General features: G+C 38.8%; 1 protein-coding gene across 1 annotated transcript in view; it reads left to right on the top strand.

Annotated features, from left to right (window-relative positions):
* The first annotated feature begins 1,345 nt into the window (after nt 1–1,345).
* The window catches only part of LOC139456411 (acetylcholine receptor subunit beta-like 1), a 62,241-nt gene continuing 38,547 nt past the window's right edge, over nt 1,346–25,039 (top strand). Inside the window, exon 1 of the mRNA XM_071238234.1 lies at nt 1,346–1,728. Coding sequence (XP_071094335.1) covers nt 1,656–1,728 — 73 coding nt within the window. The 5' untranslated portion in view covers nt 1,346–1,655. The remainder of the gene's footprint in view (nt 1,729–25,039) is intronic.

The following is a 25,039-nucleotide window of genomic DNA, read 5'->3' as shown; positions in this document are numbered from 1 at the left end:
AGCTTTATTATTTAACATGTAATTAGGCAAATGACAACAAGATTAAACATGTTAGAATAGATTAGCGCTGCGTTTCATTGTGTTTTTGTATCGTTGGCCACGTTACTATGTACCAGCAGGCTTGGGAGGATTAGTCCCCAAATAGGTACTTATTTGTATTGATCAAAGTCCCCGAGTTAGCTACATTAACAATTGCTTAGGAATAACAAAGACGCGCACCTGTTGCAAGTTGTAGTTGTAAAGCGTGCATTAATTCCCTCGTAATTGACACAATGTTCAGAAAGTTATTGATGTTTATACACCGCAAGGAAATAAACACACGTGGTGCTTGTAATGAGGTTTCGTTGAAGCTGAGGCTTAATATTCTGCCTCTGGAAGATGGAACTGCCAGCATGATGATTAGGTCAGGAAAAAACGCACTAAGTATGAGGCGGGGTTATTTTTAGCGACGAACTCATAAACTGGCCTACTTTCAGGCTAACGCGTGCGCGCAAATAAATATATGTATATAAATTGACATACACACACAGATATATATATATATATATATATATATATATATATATATATGTGTGTGTGTGTGTGTGTGTGTGTGTGTGTGTGTGTGTGTGTGTGTGTGTGTGTGTGTGTGTGTGTGTGTGTGTGTGTGTGTGTGTGTGTGTGTGTGTGTGTGTGTGTGTTAATGTATGACCTTGGCAGATATAATATAAAGTCAAAAGAGCGGTGTTTATAACTACAGTAAACTACGGTTATAACGAACTCAAAGGGACTACTAATGTTAGTTCATTATAACCGTAATTCGTTATAAGTATATATACAGTATAACTACAGCAAATAGTCGGGACTATAAAGTTAGTTCGTTATATCCGTTAGTTCGTTATAAGCGTGTTCGTTATAACCGTAGTTTACTGTAAGTGGAAGTATGAAGTATATTTGACAATGTGCCCACGACAAATATAAACAGTTTCACACACCACCCGTTTTACTAATCATCATCATGTACAGCAATGTTATTGAATGTTGGCGTTCAATATTCAAGTGCTAAACATAACGTAACGTTGCTTCAAAAGATGAGGTGCCCTCCCCTCACAACCCCTCCTCTTCATTCAAAAATGAACTTTGACACGAACATAATCCAGTCTGTGCCGTGGGTATGTAAACTTTGCATTGTCTCTGTTTCATGTGTAGACGCCCCACACTAATTGCACCCCGCCTTCCCCCCGATGAGCTAATTCCTAACTCCTACTGTGTCGCTAATCACCCCGCTTACCGGTAAATCTCGCTGAGCAGTTCAATACAGTTCCAAAGCTCCTAGCGTTTAACCTTTCACCACTCTTTGTTACAGGCAATTTGATTGGCTGGAAATCGGTTCGATCAGTTAGCGGCCAAACTGATCTTCATAATACAAGGCGAGAAGCGAGGCGATGTCTAGCGGAGACTAGCGAACTACGATAACCAAGCGACCCCGTTTTGAACCCAAACTTTGGCCATGGAGAAAATAGCAGAAAGCCGAAAGTGTTTAAAGACAACTGTGTAATATAAGCCTGCAGAATCGAGTAGGTTGTTGGCGTTGTGTAGATCACTGAGATAGCCTCGTAGAGGGGCGGCATGTTGGTAATAGGAATATACTGCAGCGCCAAACAGCCACACCGACCATGGCCCTATTCTTTGTGATCCTTGCAAGCATGACAGTGTCAGTGAACGCCAAACTGCCACAAGCTATAGGAGGTAAGTATGTCAATACATACCCCATGTTCCTCATCTTCATCTTAAGGCTAGCGCCATACGGCGCACCGAGGCTGTACATGTGCACGATTGATAACAATAACATGTTTTTCTCAAGAATCACGTTATCAGCGTGTAATGTTTGTTTTCGTTTTCCACAGCGAACAAATTAATTGATTTATTTCATGAAACTGTGAACTGTGGTCCTTGTTTTCTTAAAGCAGTTGTCACCTCTATTCAATATTATAGACATGGTGATCTATTTATATTCCTATGGCGCGTGTGTTCTGTGCGTCACACGTGCGTACATCCTGCCCTCCAGCCCCTTCAGCGTGTGTCATGTATATTCATAAACTGGTTACTTCTGACACCGATGTGAGTTATGATACGCCCTGCCTCTATGTATTACCTGAAGAGACATATGAGGCAGAACCTTCCCTGCCCCAGTCTTACGTACTAACGTATACTATATGCAGATGACATCATGATGATGACTTCTCCCGCTGTGAATTGTTTGCAAACACTAAAACATGCCAAGCTTTGCTGACTTGTAACCAGACACCTAGGACTGTTTAATAATATTTTTTATGGTGTGTGCGATGGCTTCTTGTGATGGCACAGCGTAGTTGCATGGAGCTCATGGGTCTCTTAAAGATATTCGTAAACGGCGCTTGCTGTAACTGTAACACCAACTTTTTATGATCCTACACTTACAGCCCACGTCTCTATGATTCATTAATAATAATAATAATAATAATAATAATAATAATAATAACTGCATATTTATGATGCGTAAAATCCACTCCCTAGACCATGCTCGAGTGCTACATTATTACTTCGTCAATGGATCAATGGTCACTCGATTCTCATTCTCAGCTCCCATGGGAATATACAACCCCAGCTGCATGTGTGGCGCTAGAAGGTTAACAATCACATCCCATTCTCATCCTACCGGGTACCCATTCACTGCTGAACAGAGGAATATTGCGAATAAAATCCCTCGCCTGAGGAGTCACCAGTGTGCTACATATGCTTCTGTGTGGGTCAGGACCAGCTGCCGTTCACACGGTCCCCCGTCCATCTTCTGTAGGCGACCAACGTTGTGACCTGTGTGCTGCACGCAGGACCATGTGCCGCCACAAATTCATATTCATGTCCGGTGGGAAGCCATCTGACCCCTTTAATCGCGAAGAACGGGAATCAATACAAGAACAATACAGATATCATGGTGGCTACTGTCACGACCTGTAGGCTATTGATACCGATACTCTGTCGGGACCGATAGTGATATTCATCACATGGAGAATGTTGATACTGATACTCATCATACTGATACACAGATACGTATGAGAAATACGTATAACAAACGCAATACTGATACAGATACAACAGCTGTAACATATACTCGTAAAGATACACATGACTTGCAATCCTGCTCAAAGAGTGAGTGAGTGAGTTTGGTTTTACGCCGCTCTTAGCAATATTCCAGCAATATCACGGCGGGGGTCACCAGAAATGGGCTTCACACATTGTACCCATGTCGGGAATCGAACCCGGGTCTTCGGCTTGACGAGCGAACGCTTTAACCACTAGGCTACCCGACCGCCCCCTGCTCAAAGAGCTGAAAGAATATTGATACACATACTCACAAGTAAGATACGTTACAGATACTGAAATATTCTAATACAAATACTCTTACCCTGCATACTATTGGTACTAATACTCCTAAGCAGCAAACTATTGATACTGATACCCATGATTATAAAATTACCGGTTCATATACTCAAAACATGTAAAGTATTGATACAAATAACATTCCTTTAATTCTGCATATATTTAAATGATACATTTGCATATGGTCTCCGAATATATTCATTGAAATCTTTTACGACATGGGGAAGATTGAAACATAATCCTTTCCTGGTGACAACTGATACGGATCGCTTGTAACGTGTGTCTATTAGTTTGAAATAAATGAAATATATTTGTTTTAAGAGTTCATAACTGAGAAAAGGTTAGTAAAACTCGAATTATTGCAATCGTGTAAAATGTCATGCGTATCCATAGGGGTTAATATTGGTCCAAGCCATTGTTATAGTGTCATATCGCCATCCCCTGAACTCGACCAACACACCAGAAATGGAACCAACATCTCCAAGTATCCATGCTCACTCATTGTAATCCCAGAGATGATAATGTCGACCCAGCCGTGAAGGTCACGGTCACTTGTCAGTTAGCCCTAGGATGCTATTGCATTCACAGTTCCAAAACGTTTTCTTTCAATTAATATATAGATGATGACATTTGTAGAACGTTTTCAGATTTCACATATCTCATTCCAAATTTCTCACTACATATAGCTTATGTTGTCTATTCATATGCTCCAGTGTGCAAATGCGGCTTGAAAGTATTGGATATGTATATATGTTGTGATTAAAGGATAGAAGCATATTATTAGAATGAATTATACGTCTCATTAAACATAGGTATGCTTTGAGGAAGCTCGCATGAAGCGTCCATTGGTATGAATCCATTATATAAACGAGGTAAGTGGGGAAACAGTCTCACCACACACAAGATAATGAGATAACTAATGCATAGTATTTCCATCTGTTAGACGAGAAATAGACACATTTACATGTCGTTAAATCATTACGCACATACAAGCAGCTAGTCTAAAGTACCTTTTAATTTCTAAAGATGATACTGATGTCAATAACTGAATATTGCAGTGTCGACTCCATTTGCAATATGAAGGGCTTTCTCGTTCAATAATGTTCTTCGTTGTAGCGAATTTTAATTTTCCGAATTAAATAATGAAAATAAGAAAACAATCAGTTGATATAACAATGAGAAAACGACATCAAAATGCATAATATGTAATTACTAAACAGACAGAAACAACTTATCAGTTATAGACTTGTCACAGTTTGTACAATATTAACAAGACATATTCGATGCAAGGCTTCACGATCTCCATGGGAGGCGATTCACATGACCAATAATGTTGTTCATCACTCTGAGGAATTGGAAACGGGTTCGTTATAACCGATTGTTTGGCAATTGCGACATCGATATAACCGGAGTGATTGTATGCGAAGACATGTAATAATACATGGCATTCAGAATGAGTGTATTTTTCCTGTCATGGCGAATGTGGAATGAGCTTGTCGATAATAATAATATGTACATTGATGGAAGATTAATTAGTAAAAATAAATATGTATTCTTATTATTACGTGTATGTCTCATGTACATGTATACGCTACTAATGCTTATTTAGAAATAATTGAGACCGAAGTTACAATTTGATTCAAGTGAACGTGTGCGATGAAGGGTTTTGTCACTTAGAATACAGCTTATATCGATGTTTTTTTCTAGATAACCATTATTTCAATAGATGCGAAGTGAAAACGTAGAAATGTAGAACGTACTTGCGTACAAATCGTTTCAAAACTTTGTGACCACACATGGAATACTAGTCTATAAGTATTAATGAAGTATCGTACGGTACATGGCACTTCAATTCTTTGCCAGATAATTATAACATTTTATCATTATCACAGTGGAGGTATATGATGTTTAGTGTATCGACGCCTCTTACAAATGACATTGCCATCGCAGTGAAAACCTTTGAATAGTATTATTAAATGATTTTGTGCACCGCTGGCATACTGATGCATGTTCTAACATGTGTCTTTCAGGTGGGGCAGGTCATGCTTACCCGTTCGCGAACTTCTGGTGCCATCCCTGATTTTCAGCAGTCCATTCATAGAACTATCACTATTCAGCTATTTTGCCCTTTACGACAAATGGAATCTGTGTCGGTGGATTATCTGGATAATCTGGTTATTTAATCTCTTGCAATGACAATTGATATATTTACTAATTTTGTGTATACAACTAGAAACATAAAATACGCAATTCTTGTCTTATCGATACGTGGGTATATATCGTATCTCTCTCAGAAGCTGTCATTAAAATTTTGTAAATAGAGAATTTCTTTACTTAACCTCACGTTCAAATAATTCTCGGAATTGTAAGACAGTGAATTATTTATATTCATTACGTACAAATTGCAATTTGTGTTGTTGAAGATCAGTATCATGTCACGTATATTAAATGAAGATAATGTTGTGGCGGATGCGGTCGAAAAACTGGTGTCATCACTGATTTTATTCAATGATCTATTCATATAATTTCATCGCTATTTGTTTTTTAGGTCAGACAATCGAGACTTTCTATTGACAACGTTGACGTTTTGAATTGTAACATACTACGGGCTGATCTAAGTATTGTCCCCGCAAACAAGGGAACATAAGCAAACATGGGCATTATAAATAGTCTTAGATAAACTGACGGAAGAAAAGAATCATACCGAAGCTTTTAGAATGGCAAGTCGACCTTTTAAATACAAATACATTGGATGAAGCAAAACATCTGGACCGTGCATAGGGGTCACGAAATCGATGTTTACATATTTACGTCAAATATTGAAAACATATCCATAATCCTGTGTTACACCTGAAATTGTATACGTTCCCATATACTACTTTCGATAATGAATATACATGTATGCATTGCGAGAGAAAGAATATTTTGTACCGCAAGTGTACGTATCGATCGATCCCTGAAACTGTGGGCGGATTGTGTACTTTTCAATATACCAGTGGGATTCTTTCAGACTAAGTGACAGACCCGATAAACAGCATTCAAAATGAGTTTGTATTGCATACTTATCTCCTTACACGGTTACCTTTCTCTGAAGATGTCTGTAAAGTTGACAAAAGCCCCGCATGTGGAATTCATGAACAAGCGTTCAAAGCGTCAAAATTCCTCTACAGTTTACGTTTCCATAATCGACTAACAAGGAATAAGCAATGCGGCTACACTTAATGTAATCATACTTAATGATCAGACTGAAGCATTCATGTTAAAGATCTGAAACGGCTTAAGATCGAATAAGATTAGATCAACTACGTGACGTAGCGGAAAACGCCGACACATTGTGAGACCCAGACATGACCGAAACGAGGCTGCACGGCATCAAAAAACAATATTTGCATCTGTAGTTGATAAATGAAACAGAAGAGCATTACTAGATATGATCAGCTAATTGGGCCTGAATCCTGGAGACATACAGGCAATCAATACTGAATACAACATAGCAGAATAATAGGGCTCACTAAGTTCTTAATCAAGAACATCTAGATTGGAACAGAGACTGCCGTGCCCAAATGGCTGACATGAGTGTTGAGAAGAAATTTGCTTGTGACTGATTAAAGCCTCAGATTGCAATGGGGGGCTTTTGGGGCGGTGATACCACGACACCAGTCGTTCGAAATTCAATTTAAATTGACATACGCCCACATCAGTATCGGTGCTACAGTGCAGGGACATAGCTGAAAAACTAGCATTGTTTTAAATATGTCCATAACGTCGTATAGATCTGCGACGCTTGTTCAGTGGAGACAAAACTCGTTTGATTGAATGTTATTAATGCAAGGGAACCTCAGGGGAATGACTTCATGTCAAAATGTGCATCACCAGAAACAATATCGTTAAAAAGATTTCCGAAAATTGGAATTTGATGAATCTCTACCATTATGTTCAATGTGGCTTGGGAAATGTATTTGGGAAGGAAATATATCGCCCAGGTATTCGCATTGATAACATGATAGAAGAGCAATGAAACGAACGTATTAGATGGATAATAGAGGACATGTATCATCCTGGACATGTTCTGATTTGGGCTTTATATTTCATTTATGGCTTTTCCTCATGGTCAACGTCATTAAGAATTTTATAAGTAAACTATAGATTCAGATTATCTTTGTGAGCGGCGAGTATAGTTCTGTCCAAAGAAAGCTACATAGCTAAGAACCCTTAAATACATCTACATGTATTGTTTCACATAGGTAGTGCAATTAGTGGAACTGTATTCACCATGCACAAAGTACAAGGTTTCCCGCTTTTCTAAATCTGTTAAGTCTCAAACACTTCCTGTACATCGGTCAAAGTGGTCATAAAATTGATTTTAACATGTCGTTGGTCACATGACGGAAACCTAGCTTGTGTATGACGTTACCGGAAGCTGTCGAGACAGAACTCTCGCGACAAATCGATAGTATTCTTAGTATCAGCATGTATTATCTGGAAATTTGAAACACTTTTACTTGACGCTTTCAAGGATTCATATTCGATTTACTTTCCAGAACAAGTCGTATGTGGTTCAGATGAAGCGAAACAATTTCCACATGATGACCTGTATAATGGGGACATGAAGCAATGAGATGTATGTCTGACGATTAATAATAACAATGTTAGGTTACAGCCGTTATCAGAAGCCATTTCCTTCTTCTTGTTGAAATTTTGAATGTTTTAACCATTTAGATACTCTAACATTGGAATTTGTCACTCTCGTTTACTTTGGATTGCAGACATGATTACCCATTGTCATCAATTCTAGCGTTTAGGGTAAGATGTAACAGATATTCTAAAATATCGAACTATTACATCTAACTATATTCATCAGTGCATATCTCTAACCGGTTTATTCACAAGTTCAACTTAAATGGTACAGATTAAATCTTACACATGGCAAATTATTGTATTGCCAAACCTGGCGACATTACACTTGTCACCGCATCATGATCCTCGTGTCCACTCCACATTGCGTCCCCCAGGAGATGGGTGTCCGGATCCGAATCATCTAGAGGTGATACACAGTCTCATGTATCATGATCCCCACGTAACATGTTTTTGAGACTCACCGCTTTTCGAGACCCTAAACAATACGTAATCACGCGCTTTGTGAAATAGTCAAGGTAAACGCTTCAAAGCCCACTGAACACATGCGAGGATACATTGTTCCGACATAGGATGATATCATTACATTGAGAAAGTGGTTGTGTTTCGTATGTACAAATACACGCTGGCCGGGTCATCAGTTCCTCCAACATTGTGTGAATGGTACGTTGGAAACTAATTTCCTCTAACGTTGTGTGAATGGTACCTTGGAAACTCATTTCCTCTAACGTTGTGTGAATGGTACCTTGGAAACTTCATTTCCTCTAACGTTGTGTGAATGGTACCTTGGAAACTCATTTCCTCTAACGTTGTGTGAATGGTACCTTGAAAACTCATTTCCTCTAACGTTGTGTGAATGGTACCTTGGAAACTCATTTCCTCTAACGTTGTGTGAATGGTACCTTGGAAACTAATTTCCTCTAACATTGTGTGAATGGTACCTTGGAAACTAATTTCTTCTAACGTTGTGTGAATGGTACCTTGGAAACTCATTTCCTCTAACGTTGTGTGAATGGTACCTTGGAAACTAATTTCTTCTAACGTTGTGTGAATGGTACCTTGGAAAACCATGCCCATGTGGGATCACACAAACAGCATGTCACAGACGGTAACCAACTGATGACGGGTGTCAGATACTCAGTTTGATTGAACACAACTGTTAGCATTATTCTGCATTAACCATGTGTTGATCTTTGCAAATTGTACCCATGTTGAGAATCGAACTTGTGGTTTTAGGGTGACCAGCCATCGTTACGAGCGGAATTGGTAAAACATTTAAAATGAAGCTTCAGGTCTAGATCCATCACAAATCAGGACGGGAACAATGTTCATTTGTAGCTGCAATGTGTACTCATTTTCATAGTTGGTTGGTTGTTTGTATGTTGTTTAACGCCGCATTCAGCAATATTCCAGCTATATGACGGAGGTACAGTGATTGACATCATGAACATCGATCCACGCAATCGACGTTAAACCCAACTCATTCACTCATACATGTCAACGTACTTATGTACTTCCATCATACTAGATGTGTACTGACAGACCCGGACTGTACAACAAATCTTGATAACCTACAAGGAGCAGAAGAACGTCTCAGGTGGAATCTTTCAGTCTAATCAATTAACTTCAGCCATCCGGAGCCTGTGTTGCTAGCTGTTGTGCTGCAACTTCACATATGGTTATGATGTGTAGGGGTGATTGAGAATAGTACAAGACTTGAGAACTCAACTGAACCCGATAGTGCTGGAATAGTAAGAGCTCCCTATATCCCCCCAGGGATCATTATAGTTATAGAATTTCTAGTTTATTTGCATTGCCATCAGTGGGTAACTCGCCGTCTTGTGTTCAACAGCATACACCTTTAACTGGGACATCTACAACAGTACACGTGTACGTCAGCATGTATCACTGTCTGATGTATCGTAAGGTATAAGTATAAGCATTTTAGTCGTGTTTATCAAAATATGTAAGTAAAAGGCAAAGTATGCCCTTGTTGAATTGGTTACCACCGTCAGAAAAAAATCAAAAAGCCTAAAAGACCAAAGAAAATAAAAATTATCATAGATATTATCTTCAAATATTATGTCCATATATAAATATACAACGCCGCTTTTGTTACGGATAGTTTCATCTTTCCATGATGCACAATACCGATTCTATAATAAGTCAAGTGTATCATATTAAATAGAATGACATATCTTATTATCCATATCAAACGATGAGTATAGTACTCGTTGTGGACGTATTATTGACTTGGCAAAAACTATGATTGACCATGAATAGAAAAAAGAGTGGGAGAAGGTAGATAAAATCCGGACCATGGTGGCTAATCAAACCAGTGGTTGACAGTAGGAGCAAAGATCTACGACATCAGCAGCGACCCTTTGTTATCATACAACATTCATGATGCTCACACGGCACGCTAATTCCGGAATAAATTAGGCCCCCAAGTAGCACAACGCTGAAAAGCGTGTCGTGTGAGCATTGAATGCATCATGAATGTTGTATGATAACAAAGTTCTGATTGGACGAATATGTATTATTCTTGACTTTCTCTAAAAGATTAAGGATTAATTCCAAACACAAGAACTGTTTTGGGAAAAAAACAACCAAGCCGCAAAAAATATAAATACATTTAAAAAAACAATTGAAAAGAATTGCTTTTTGATGCTCAAATCAAAATTTCCGATTTAAAAGTAAATCATGAAGCTGTGAAGAATAGCTGAAAGTGGAGAAGTGGGTTCGAAACTTCGGTATTGGACTCTCATGGCACATGCCGATGACAGGTCTATAAACCCAGATTGAAATCAATGTCAGCGAGAGGTACTACCTTGAATTGAACTCTTCCATGCCAGACAGACTGAAAAGAGATACGCTTCCTTGCTACTTTACAAGAGTAAAATCCTGATGTGAGAGAAACTGGCAGAAAGAAAATGTGCAGGATTGACATGTAGCGATTGATAGTAAACTCCGATCAATTCGTGCCTGGCATCCGACAGAATTTTGCGTTCATCTGGGGCGAGCTCCGTTTGGAGGCCCCATCCAGGCCATTCCAATACAATCCCCATGGTTCAGTCGTTCCAGAATATTTGGTTGAGTTTTACTTTCAAATGTATTCTGTCGGTTCTTCAGGGAACGCGAAGCTGCGTGCGTGTAATTCGTCCAATCAGGACTTCTAATGCCAAAGGACTTTCTGGTTTTCGTGTTCATTGTACTCCATGGAGGATAGGGGCATAGTCACAATCATCATTCATTTACGTTTACAATCGTAATATGATTCAATAGTTCAAAATTAACATTCAATAGTTCACTATTACCATGCATATACACAATGATGGATGGCACAGTCGTATGTTCATGGAATAGCAATTTTCTTGAAATACATATTTTACCATTTAGAAAGAAATAGTTTCCTGTCTCTCTCGGTGTGTTTATTTTTAACCATCTCAATAACTATATAGGCATCACCTATATTGTGTTATTATTAAGAATGTCCGTTCGGCACGTATACTACAATATACCTACTTGCATTTCAAATACACGTACGTCATCATGAACCCCGAACGCCCAATTGAGTGAAATTCCATCTTTGAAAAAGATCAAACTGAGTATCGCTTGTGAATAGTATACACTTCAGCTTTCCAAGGACCTTCATACACTGTAACATGTTTAATAAATCATTCTTAAGACTGAAACGTAATACTTCTCAACCAGGGTGCCGTTGTACAAAGCGATTTTAACGCAAAAGTGATTGGAACACCCACACCTTAACATAGACTTAAGACAGCCGCAGCGCTAAGGTTGTTTTGTACAACGGCACCCATCAAAGTAAATCTATATATTTTTCAAGGAAAAGAGGGTTACCACCTGACCAGGAGTGGGTAGTTAGTCACCCAAGCTCTTTGTATGCGAAGGAAGGCTGCGAACCGTACGCGTATCAAGCTCGAGGTTAGTTTCTAATGGAAAATGCATCAGTTTGGATACACCTGATAAGAGGTATCACACATGACCAGAAAGTAGGTCGTTGAGGAATCTGACTTTCAGGGATGATCCCCTTCGTGATCACTTACTGTTGACACACGTAATGAGACTTGAGTACTTTAACATCGGTCCTTAACTTTTTAAAAAGTTCATCGCGCAATCCTTTTTAATGTGTTATTTCCGCATGTATATATAGTTTTGTCTCCAGTGTCTTCTCGGTTGTTTGTTTTTAATAACTACGTTGTGCACCAGCGGTAAAGGTAAGAACGCCGTTGGCAGTGTGCCGTTTCACGAGTGTCTAGTGTCATAACTGATATCGATGTTAAAGTAAGTTGGCGTTTCGAGAGTGGTTCACTTCAGCTTCTGCTACATTCAGTTACTCATACTGACATCAATCTCTCTCTAACATTAAGTTCTTTGTACTTCGTTTATTCCCTCTAAAACATTATACGTGAAGGTACATGTATATATAACTTTGTTCTTAAGAAAAACAGGCTGTCGACTACTTCTGTATATACGACAAAACCATTTGCCCCCAAAAGTAGAGTCCGTTTGTACAATTGGGACTAAATCATAGACATATGTTTGTGAATTATGATCACTATCAATTAGTGATGATACCATGTGTTCGCGAAAAAGTGAACGTACTCTGCCCCACCTGTGGCAACTGTCACAAACACGCGCAAAGGCAAGTCAACTGTTCATCTTAAGCCAAAACAGGAACACATGGTCCAGTGCCATGTTACATAACTTTTCAAATTGTTTAGATCTATGCTAATTCTGCTTCACACCTGCAGTACACTCAAGGTATGTTCACATGTGATCAGGGGCGGTCGGGTAGCCTAGTGGTTAAAGCGTTCGCTCGTCACGCCGAAGACCCGGGTTCGAATCCCGACATGGGTACAATGTGTGAAGCCCATTTCTGGTGTCCCCCGCCGTGATATTGCTGGAATATTGCTAAAAGCGGCGTAAAACCAAACTCACTCACACACATGTTATCAAATATATACATAAAAAGTCAATAAATAAAAGTCCAACGAACCTTAATGTTTAAGGCTTTCACTTAACATATCCTACATTGCAACAGAAATAACAAAACGATAAAATGCATCCCGACACTGAAGTTATTCTTTATAAGACTTTAATACGCTTAACAGGTAACATGATTAGTCTTGATGATGTATCAAAACAAAAATATGATCAACTGGCTGTGTGTAGATGCCTCTTTTGCTGGTGTTAAATTGTTTACGAATTAACATTTCACCTACATTCGATATTTCCCTGTCGGAAATATCACCACACTAACTAATCAACTGGAAGCGTGCCAGACCCCTGTTTGCTCTTGCCACGTTAAATCACATGAGAAAAGGAAATTTGTTTCTATTCCAGAGAGACCCTAGACATAACTCGAGTAGACACCAAATATGATACACAACCGTATTGTGCTTAACAAGAGTGCATTGCGGTCTGAAACAATAAAGGAAAACAATTTTACGAACAAGATTTAAGTTTTCTGGACATGATGTACTTTAAGGTGAATCATAATCATTATAACTTGACGACCCTCATTTCGCGGTTAATCTGATTCTGTTAGGAGAAGTATTGTACCTCGTTAATGCTCCCAATGGGAAGTTCACGTTTCAAGCTGGATTTACGTATATTTAAGCAGCGGTTAGTTAAAGTTAGTTAGTTCGTTAGTTAGTTCACTCTGCATCGGGAAATAGGTGGCCCGTGTCATCCCCCCTGACACCTTTGAATCCCTTGGATGAGTAACGCAAATAGTTCCTGAGTCTTCCCCGTCCCAGGAGACAAAGAAGACAATGTTTACTGCCAGAGTTATGCCAACTCCCACATCCTTGATCAAGCTTTTCTTCTCTGTGGTTTGGTCTTCATTTGTTGTACCTTTATGCCAGAACAAACCATCTCCAGAAACTTTTTTTTCAAATTTGTGACCCCATTGTGTAATTCGACGTTCATGCTTCGTAGCTACTGTGTGATCTCTGAAAGGAACAGATTGTCGTCTACCACCCTCCTCCTTCCACAGATCAGCTGTCTCCTGCGGGTGGGTAGGGCCTGCTGTATGTATGCATGACCGTCATGAAGGTGGAGTTCTAATTCTGAAGAGTAGTGTAAATGTTACAGGTCGTTAGTGTTTTGGTTTTTTGGGTGTGTTTTTTTTCAAATGTAGCAAGGATACGAAAACGTTGCGTTTTCAAGAAAAAATATATATAAATGTCGATGCCAGAAAAAAACCAGTGTCGATTATCCGCCCGAAACAGATTCCATTAGAGATTATGGGTAATAGGCAAAATAGTGGTGAAAACTATATGAATGGATCAGTGAAAATCCGTGATGACACAAGTGTCGCCATACTGCTTAATTCACACATAGTGATTTCTTCTGATACATTTTCTTTTGTAAGCTGGGGGCACGGGTAGCACAGTGGTCTAAGGCGCCGCGTTTCGCTGTGCAGAGTTGTATCCCATGGGCAAACCTATGATTGTGGGTTCGAATCCCGGTTCGCCCCGATTAGGTTTCTAGGTTTGTCAGCACCATACCCGTGCTCGTGGGTTTCACCGAAGTGGTAAACGTCTGAGACCTTCATCACTTCGGGCTTTTCTCCCACATTCAGCTGACAAGCCGCGATATAACTGGAATACTGTTTAAAACGGCGTTAAACCCAACTCACTCACTTTTGTAAGCTATTGGGTAATCATTGCATCCTCGTCTGTATGCAATGAATTCATTGCACCATTTTGATGATGATGCGTGTATTTTTATAAATTCAACCCACTAAGATGTCGAAGCTAGTCTTTCTCCTTCTCTCCTTATTGCCAAAAGATTGTTACCAATAACGCAAAAACATGAAACCAAATGCTGACTTAAACCTCTTTATGAGGGATGGAGCAAGAAAAACTATTATTGGAACATAAGTGGAGAGGTGTTCACGTCTTAATATTATTTTCTACGACATTCATCCCATCAAAGTGTCAAGTGGCCTCTTATTCTATTCATAATCCGCCGCCATTAATGTTAGGTATGTTTTCATAACATTGTTGAGAATGACTATACGATATCGACTGTAGGGCCAATGGGAAGCTGAGGTAACACATCATAGTAATACCAAATCTCTCTGGAGCCAAGGCCGGATACACCAAGTTATTCTTACTGACAGAAGGCAACGAAATAGGGATGTTATTCCTAGGCTCCAGAGTGGTGATTACCCGGAAGATGTTCCTCAAGCAGCACTTATGTCAGAAAGGAAATTGAATGAAGGTGTCCTTTTCGTACTATTGGGCCTTATAAGTTTTTAGTGTTATTACATCCATACCATTAGTACAATAAGTCCCTGTATACATATATTAAGTTAAAAGAGTAGTAATGGGTAAAGAACGGAAAGAAATGCATAAAACTGATTTCCTACGCCCAAAGAAAAAGGGCCATACACGTGTAGAACAAATAGAACGCCTTATTGCTAAGCCTACTAGTAGATATAATTGTAAACGTCAATGGTGTAAGGGTCTTCATTTTTATATATCTATCCCAAAAGTAAATGAAAGAGAAAAGTGAAAAATTCAAGAATATAGTTTTCGGATCCCTTCAGAATCCCATGTTATGAGACATTCTGATCAGATCAATCAGAAACCAATGCAGATTTGTCATGAAAATATGTCGTATTTGACATATTTCAGATATTTAATAACTTATCCTTTGGAACAAATACTGGATACAATGGTACAATAAATTATGAAGTATTAGTTTTAGTTTGAAGTTCTTTCATTGAGTATTCAAATGTTATTTTTTACTGTCTTAAATAACCATATCAAAAGGTGAACGACACATTTGCTTAGTCGACTTGTTCTAAATGTACACTTTAAAGGTTCAGGTCTTATCAACAGAGAATATAGAGGCAAATATCATACGTATGATATATGTGGACATATTCCAAACTCCAAAAATTGTGCTAGCATCTGTAAAAAGAACTACGTACCCGTACCCCTAGGAATAGACTCGTCGGGATTCCGAGTAAATATATAGGTCCTCAGTAACCTATGCTTGTCGTTGGAGGCCACTTAATGGATCTGGTCGTTAGGGTTCGGTGACTTTGTTGATTCCATGTCATCGTATCCCCATTGTGTCGAGAATTGCTAATGATATATATCACTGAATTATCTGGTCCAGACTCGACGTTTCGACAGACCGCCGTCCTATCGCTAGAGTATTGCCGGGTGCGGCGTTTACCTACAACCAATCAACCAGACATTCAACCAACAAACAACACACCCAAGGAATATAAACTTCTTGAACATTACGTACCATACAAAGTGACATATATGTGTTTAGGTTGGTACCAAGCATTATCGTACCCTTTTTCAGTTTCAACCAAATTGTGTTATGAGAGGATGTGTTAATATAGAAATAACGTCAAAGCCAGCCGTTACGTCTAGTAGAGGTTATTTTATATACACACCGCTGGGTACCTGTTTGTTCCACCCCCTACCAGCTCAAACAAGTAGTATTATCACAGCAAACAGTTTCATGCTTGTCTGCATTATGTAACAGAAGGTGGCACCAGGCAATGTAGTTTTTCAACAGTGAAATCATAGTTGCTGCATATAATACAAACAGGCGGCAACGACGGCATAGACAGACGGAAAATCCCCCATGTTGATCTGTAATTCTGATAAATACACTGCCACTTCCCTTTCTTGTATAATCCTAATCCCTCCAATAAATTCCCCTTACAGGAAATGACACAGTTTCGTGTGGGTCTCCTCCTATTTCGACGATTTATCATTCAGTTCATTGATTTCAGACTTTTTCACAGCTTCTAGACTGATTTAATCTTTGGCGAATCCTGATTGAAATATATTGATTATGTGGGTTTTGATGGCCCACTTTTAGAGCTTAATCCTTAGATGCTTTAAATGATTTAACGTCATATGCATTAAGGCTCGGATTTTAAAAAGAATTCTTACAGCGCGCATATTGAGACGGAGAACGAATGTGTATTGGATCCATAATGTTTTACTTTGAGATACAATGCTTGTATTTCTTTTGAAAGAATGGCTAAAATAGGATTAACTATTTTAAGTATTGGCGGTTACTTTTGTTCACTTGGTCAAAGGGAGATAGATGACATTGTGTTTCACTATTTAGTATTTAGGCTGACATCGACATTATGTCAAACTGTGAAGACAAAATATTTTATGGATGAGTGAGTGAGTGAGTTGGGTTTAACGCCGCTTTTAACAGTATTCCAGTTATATCGCGGCGTTTTTATGGATGACAACTTCTTTATTCTATAATAATCTTGTCTTTACTGTTACTATGCAACTTCTAAAAATGCAAATCAAATAGTTCATTATTTATTATAAAAACACCTGAAAGAATTATAAAATCAAACATTAATATGGCTTCAGTTTCCAAAGATATCTTGGACATTAATCATTAGTATAAGATTAATATCAAAACATATGGGTTCTTCTGTGGTAATACAACAACGAATAAGCAGAATTCATAGTAAAATAAAGGAAAATGCTGTATCACATTTTCACTGCCAGTATTCCTTTTGTGATAGCAGGCATGTCGGTGCTATGGTCTGTCTTAAGAACATTCAAATAAGTCGAATACTTCTGGGGTTGGCTTTGAATTACTCTCATATGTGCATCTGTAAGTCTCTGATTGTCATCTCCAATTCCGAAACAAACTATAAACAGGAACACAATGGATTTCTTACACAAGAATACGTTCAGAGTTAGTGATGATGTGTGATGCTTCACATTATCAGTTCTCAATGACGAGATACTACAAAGGTACTTTTAATTACAATGTTTACAAATGTAAGACCGAATTTCCACTGTGAAAAAAATGCAACTGTCCCTGTAAATACAGTGACACCTGTATTGTTCGATCCTCGTAACTCGTAACCGGAAACTTCGCCATCTGGATGACCATTGTTGAGAACGTCAACATATACAAGGGACGTTACCTCATCTATCCCCACATCTCCGGACGATATCGATTTCACGGGGTATAGTACAGTCCGAATTAGTAGGGTTTCACAGTACCTTTTTGAATGTAACAGCCTGTTAGCTATTTAGATAGCAACATTTTTTAAATCGTTTTAACGACACATGGATGTCCTTTTTTTAGATGTATGTAATGTAATGTAATGTTTTCATAATTATGAATCATATCATCAGATTTGAAAATATGTCAAACCGGTACAGATAATGATTTGGGAATATTACCAAAAAATGAAAATGTAAATGAATTAATTTAAATTATAAAGTTGAGTTTAATCCAGCAGTGAGATGCGTAATTGACGAGAGTGTTACGTAGTAATACATAATCATCTCACTCATCAGGTAACGTCTAGCTGAAATATTTCTATGTTAACGTACATGTACCACCAGCATCCCTTCAACACGGCCAAGTTTCAGTAACCAGAACTCTCCATATGTTGGCAAAGCGGCAGGAATCGTGTATTTTGTAACCTGATGTCCTTAGCAAGCGGTATGGAACGGGTACATGATAGTATTTGTTCACATACCAACGATCAGCATTAAATATGTTTAGAGTTAAAAATAAAATAATTGTCCGAAAGTCAACGTCATTGAAAATAGTGACCTGGACGTTACTCCTGTGTGATTCTATCATGGATGCAGCACTACAGTCATCTGTACCTGACTCTCTTGGTGTAAGTATTGTTTATTTGAAGCATCTGTTTGCTTAGAAGCACCAAAGGACATGCTAGGTGATACCCTCTGAGTTGCATGGTGTACAGAAGCTACATTCTGGCATGGTACTTGCTGCAAGGGAAACATCTGACATATAATACACCTTGGACATATAATCTAAATATCTCGGATTGAGACAATTCGTCTCACGTGCGCATGATCGTTGTAACATTGACGTAAAGACACGCACGCGGCCGGCTAAATATAGTTTTCTGGCATCCTGTAAGAATATCGGCTCTGGTTAAGCGTAGGTAATTCGCTCAACGGTTCAACAAAAAGTGCAAGAAGGTATGCTCAGTATAGCCCCCAACTTGCCCAACTTAGATCAACTAGGAATCCTATAGGCACGACCTTGGTCGAGATTTCTTGAAGGTTTCCCTCACATAAGTACGCCTCAGACAATGAACTGATAAATTCCATCAATCGTGACAAGGGTGTTTATCGCTACTCCTTGTTTTTCTCGGTTTATTTCTATAAAGCCTGTAAGGCGGGGCTGTAGAAATGTCTGTCAGTTGTGAGTACGATAAACCAAGATATATGCATTTTGCCTAAGGGTTGCATTTGTGTAAACAACCTTTTTAAGTAGCTTTGTTGTTGGACGTTGTTTGTTCGGAATCATATTTCATGAATAGTAATGGTTAAGTCAGTTGTGGACGTGTTGTAGGATCAAATTCATTAAGTTTAGCATTCATGTATACCCTTTTACCCATAGTTATTGCATATGCATACATAGTTCGACCGACTGACATACAGATAGACACATATGAAATAATGTGTTTGAGAGATTTTGACACAATAGAGAGCATGATGATATTTACTTATATTACTGTGGGGATGTATAACCTTCATAATTATGATTGTAGTTACTAATTCACCTTTAACAAGCCATGGCGTGGGACGACAATGTCAAAACACGTATATGCAGCTAAACCCTAACGCAAAATGTACAACACGTAGGAACTATGAATTAGTCTCATATGGAGCTGTGTTAAAAAAACAATGAAGCGGGAAACGTAAAGCTAAATTTAACAAAAACAACGTCACCCTCAACTACAAGACAAGTCTCTCTCTAAATCGGAGAGCTTGGTCTTGTGAACATGACCTTAAAATAACCAGAGCAGTTGCTGTGCATGTATTAATAGTACTTACAGCTACACCCTGTTCCCTTGACCCCACAACATATTGAAAAACGATCTGTTCAATGTAATCTAGGGAGCAATGCATGCCTGGTGAAGACGGTAGATTTCTGATGGGAATTAAGCGCTGTTAATGCGTTTATTAATATAGTCTTTTGGGGGTTCCTCTGGTCCATGCAATGAACATATTTTACAGAAAAAAATGTTAAATTGTAGTTATACAATATAATAAAAAGAAGCCAACAGTGAGTGAGTGAGTGAGTTGGGTTTAACGCCGCTTTTAACAGTATTCCAGTTATATCACGGCGTGTCAGCTTAATGTGGGAGGAATGCCCGAAGTGATGCAGGTCTCAGACATTTACCACTTCGGTGAAACCCACGAGCACGGGTATGGTGCTGACAAACCTAGAAACATAATCGGGGCGAACCGGGATTCGAACCCACAACCATAGGTTTCTGGCGTGCCCAAGGGACGCAACTCTGCACAGCGAATCGCGGCGCCTTAGACGACTGGGCCACCCGTGCCCCCAGAAGCCAACAGACTTTCTTCATTTCCAGATACTGCAGTAATCTAGACTTGCCAAATTTTATAGACTTGCATGATCTGTATTAGATATATTTGTTTCAGGGTCTGTATGACAGGCTAGGTTTCCTCCAGTCGAGGGGGAACACATGTACTGTATTTTGTTCGTCAGGTTTCTAAATCTTATATGAGTAATTTGAATATTTCTTCCTCAATGTCGTTGTTTAAGTATGTTAACACGTGCACGCTGACGATGGGCTACACTCTGACAAGCTTAGTTAAGTTTAATTATCATAACTAAAACACGCGCTATCTTTATCTCGCCCGCAACAAGTGAATGAGATGCAAACACGAACAAACACATAACATACGCTTTACAGATGATGCAGGTGGACAAGCAATCCATCATCACGGTTGGTGATGTAAGGTGAAATTGGGTTTAACGTCGCGTCCAAGATTATTGCACTTATATAGCGTGTGCGTGTGTGTGTGGCTGCTTGTACTAGTCCGGACTGATGCCGATTTATAGTGCTAGCACACTGAGATACCAGTTTAATATGAATACCCCACTCAGACACAGTATAATGACTCCGAGCCGACCAGTCCTTGTTTTAGCCCCCTAATGCCGAGCGCCAGGCAGGATAACAACAAGTACCATCTTTTAACGTCTTTTGGTATGACGCGGCCGGGGATCGAACCCCGGACTTTCCGCTCTACCATTAGACTACAGAGGCGGTCCATCATCACCGCCTGAATGAGCACTTACATGGTCGTAGATCCGTGTAGGTCCAATATAACCAGACAGAAAACATTTGATATCTTCTATGTCATGATAACAGTTAGAGCAAACATTAATACCACAATGAATACTGCTTCGTAGTATTAAATAAATATGGATGCTTGGAACCTAACAACTGATGTAAATACTGTGCTGCTTAATGATGCGGTCAACATCAGATGGGTCATGTCAGAGAAGAGTGATGCATTGGTAGAAAGTGACAGAGCTGATCTATCATGTTCGCATATATTCAAACAGATCTTTTGGGGAAATCATATATATAAGCAGATATACATTCCGATATATAATTGTATTAGTTTTTAAATTAATTCGACTGGGTTTTCATTCTGTAATTGATTCCCAATTACTTTTATTTTTATTGATTTATTTGATCATATTCCGTTTTATTTGTCATCTGTCACTTCTTATTAAGTCCACCCTGAAGTCGTTTTTTCCTATAGCTCTCTGTCAATGAGTTTATTACTCAAACATAAACCAACACAGCGGATGCAATAACCATAAACTATAATTCAATCATTTATAAGGTGAACAGGACCTGTGTGAAGCCCATTTCTGGTGTCCCACGCCTTGATGTTGCTGGAATATTGCTAAAAGCGGCATAAAAAACCCAACTCACTCAATCAATCCCGTGTGTAATGGCATGTTATTTCACCTTGTATTGCATCTGTTTTTAAGTTCACTGTTATGGGACCGCCTCCGTGGTCTAGTGGTAGAGCGTCCGCCCGGAGAGCGGAAGGTCCGGGGTTCGATCCCCGGCTGCGTCATACAAAAAGATGTTAAAAGATGGAGCTTGTTGTTACCCTTTCAACAAGGACTGTGGGCTCGGAGTCAGTATACTGTGTCTGAGTGGGGTATTCATGTTAAACTGCGGCATGGTATCTCAGTGAGCTAGCACTATAAATCGGCATCAGACCGGACTAGAACAAGCAGCCACACACAACCACACACACGTGAATGCACGTCGCTATATAAGCGCAATAATCCTGGACGCGACGTTTAACCAATTTTCACCTCTCCTCACCTCACCTCACCTCACCTCACCTCAACCCACCTCACTCCACCTCTAAGGTCAACATTAAAGTGCGATTACCGCCTCAGTGATTCAAACTTAGGGAATGAATCTAATGGAGTTGCACAAGATGAAAGTGAAGCAATAACAGATATAATTGAAAATAATTTGTCAAACCAGTTCATTTATTAATTTAATTACAAAATGGGTTAAGCTCATTATATGCACGTGATACATTGTATGCATGTATTGACAATGTCAATATCACTTTTGAGGATGAGAGTTATGTGCACTTTTCAAATGTCATTTCTAGCTTCTTCGTAATTGTGATTATGCTTACATACGTAAATTTACTCAGTCATATGTAACGCCGTCCTTTAAATGCGTGCATACGAAAGCCCTGTGTCAGAAACATTTCAGGGAAAGGTTAAAGGAATTACTAGGTCACTTAGAAGTATTGTACCAATGAATATACACATTTTTCAATGGTTTTCATTCGTGTTTCGTGTTGAGTTATTTCATACGATCGCTATATAAGTGCAATAATCTTGGACGCGACGTTAAACCCCATTTCACCTCACCTATTTCATACGAAAACAGTCTAAGCGTGGACTGTAGTTATACATATATTTGTAAAAAAATATGATCTACAGTAAGTACCTACGTTTACGTGTTGGTGTACCAACTGAGTAAACAACAGAGTCAGATAATGACATCACGGAGCCTGGGGGTGTCATTAACACAGGGAGTCTGTCTAATATAGCTGCTCAACATGAAAGGTAATATTGTATTTTGTTTTATTAGGCAAAATATCAATGACAATTCTAAGCAAAAAGAAATTAGGGAAATGTCTTTGGATCTGTCGTCTCCATCAGATAAAGCGATCCACACGTTTATCGGACTCCAACATGCAAAGATTACAAGGTCTGGTATCGTGCTTTTCCTTCTAAACATTGTTTTTTCTCTGTATGTACTTACCAACCCCTGTAATGAATGCTCAGCAACTGATTGAAACCAGCCTTTCTTTGAAGGGGTATCACAAGGCTTTAATCCAAACTTCAGTACATTAATCAACTGGCTGTAGACTTAATGCACTGATCAAAAGTGTTTGCAATATTATGAGAACGATTTGGGTCGACGGTAGGAATGCGAATATGGAACAAACATGTCTTGAATGATGATCATGTGCACGTTTTGCACGCTTTGCGTTCAGTTTAATGACAATATGTGTAACATTCAATTATATGCAAGGTGTAGTTCTGTTCATCCTTGACATTCTTCTTTTGCGAAGGTCGTAAAGATATCCCTTCATGTTGCAATCTATATTGTGATGTATGCGAGTTTGAAAAGATTTAAAGTTGCTGCAGAAACAAATATACCTGAGGCTGCTTGGTTAAAGTGTTTATGTGTCTAAATCTTGCATGGAAGACCACGTGGACTGACTCAAGAGACTCAAGGTCTATCTCGCTTCTATCTCACAAGTTCCACTGGATTCAACCGTAACATAACAGTACTATTGCATGCACTGACGTTAATACCATGCATTCAACCACTCTAGATCCGCCCCGATAACTGCGTAGATTCCAACCCTGTGATGTTTTCTCGGACCAATTCGTGTAAATATTGATTGTTGATATCATCGTGGTACAAACAAGACTTAGTGCAAGTACATGTTCATTTCAAGTGTTTCTGTAACAACATGGCATTCTATATATGTACATAATTAACGTTAAAATCATTAATTAGCAAATACTGAAGAGAGGTACATTAAACCACGTAAATCGCCTTCTGAAATTATGTTTGTCTCTCCTTACATTTCTTAGCTTGTGTAGGAACAGGATGCACAAGGAAATAACCATTTGGACATGGGTGCACAAACAACCCACTTTTAAGCAAATCATATACCTAACCATTTTCAGGCGTGATAACTTCATCTACTATGATTTCGTATGATTGTATACGAGGTTCAAATGTGTATTGCAATTATCAGATGAGCGTGCCCTATCAAATTCAGCACTGTTGCTCACACCCTAAAGGATTTATGAAAACATGTCTACCGAACCTTATTGGACATGTTCACGGGTGGGTGTTCCATGATTTATGGGAGCTTACCGCCAACAGCGATCAGGATTCCTACACTCATAGAATAACGACTTCACGCTCGCCATGGTGTCAGTCTTCTTGTACAAAATATGAACCAGATCAGCTGAAGCGAACACGGAATCCCGCCTCACGCAGCCTGCTCGTTTTATTTGCCAGCAGCACGAAAGGAACTCTTTGATTACGGCTGGATACAGTAATTTTCTGGGAGATAATGGGAAAATAAAAATTCTAGCGGATCTATAAAACTACTTAAGTGAATTTTTCAAATCGACAAATGTTTCTTTCGTGCAAATATTGGCGACCAATTGAGTCTTAGGGTAAGTCTCTCATATTTGAGAATATGAGCAAGAATCGTTGTAAATCATGGTGGCATCTACGCCCTACCAAAGTACTGTAATTTTTATTTTATGGCATTGAACCACCCATAAAATAAAGAATTACTTTGATTTAAAGAGCAGTATACCTAAACAACAATATTAACTTCTATTTTTTGTTTTGGGATATTTGGGAATAATTTCTATATGCTATCATAAAATGAGGTTTATTATGAATCATGTCATTTTTACACTACTTAGAGGATTATATGTTAAATGAAAAAAACAACGTAATTGGATGCACTTTGACGACTATCGTATGATATACATGGCTATGTTTTATCATTAAATTGCTTCACGGTTTTGATACTGCTCGTACAAAACTATTTCTCAGTTC

The sequence above is a fragment of the Haliotis cracherodii genome, unplaced genomic scaffold (genome assembly GCF_022045235.1).
Source record: "Haliotis cracherodii isolate W230 unplaced genomic scaffold, xgHalCrac1.p SCAF_1, whole genome shotgun sequence".
Classification (NCBI taxonomy): Eukaryota; Metazoa; Mollusca; class Gastropoda; order Lepetellida; family Haliotidae; genus Haliotis; species Haliotis cracherodii.
Note: the sequence above shows the minus strand (reverse complement) of the source record. Positions and strands in the feature narration are given on the sequence as shown.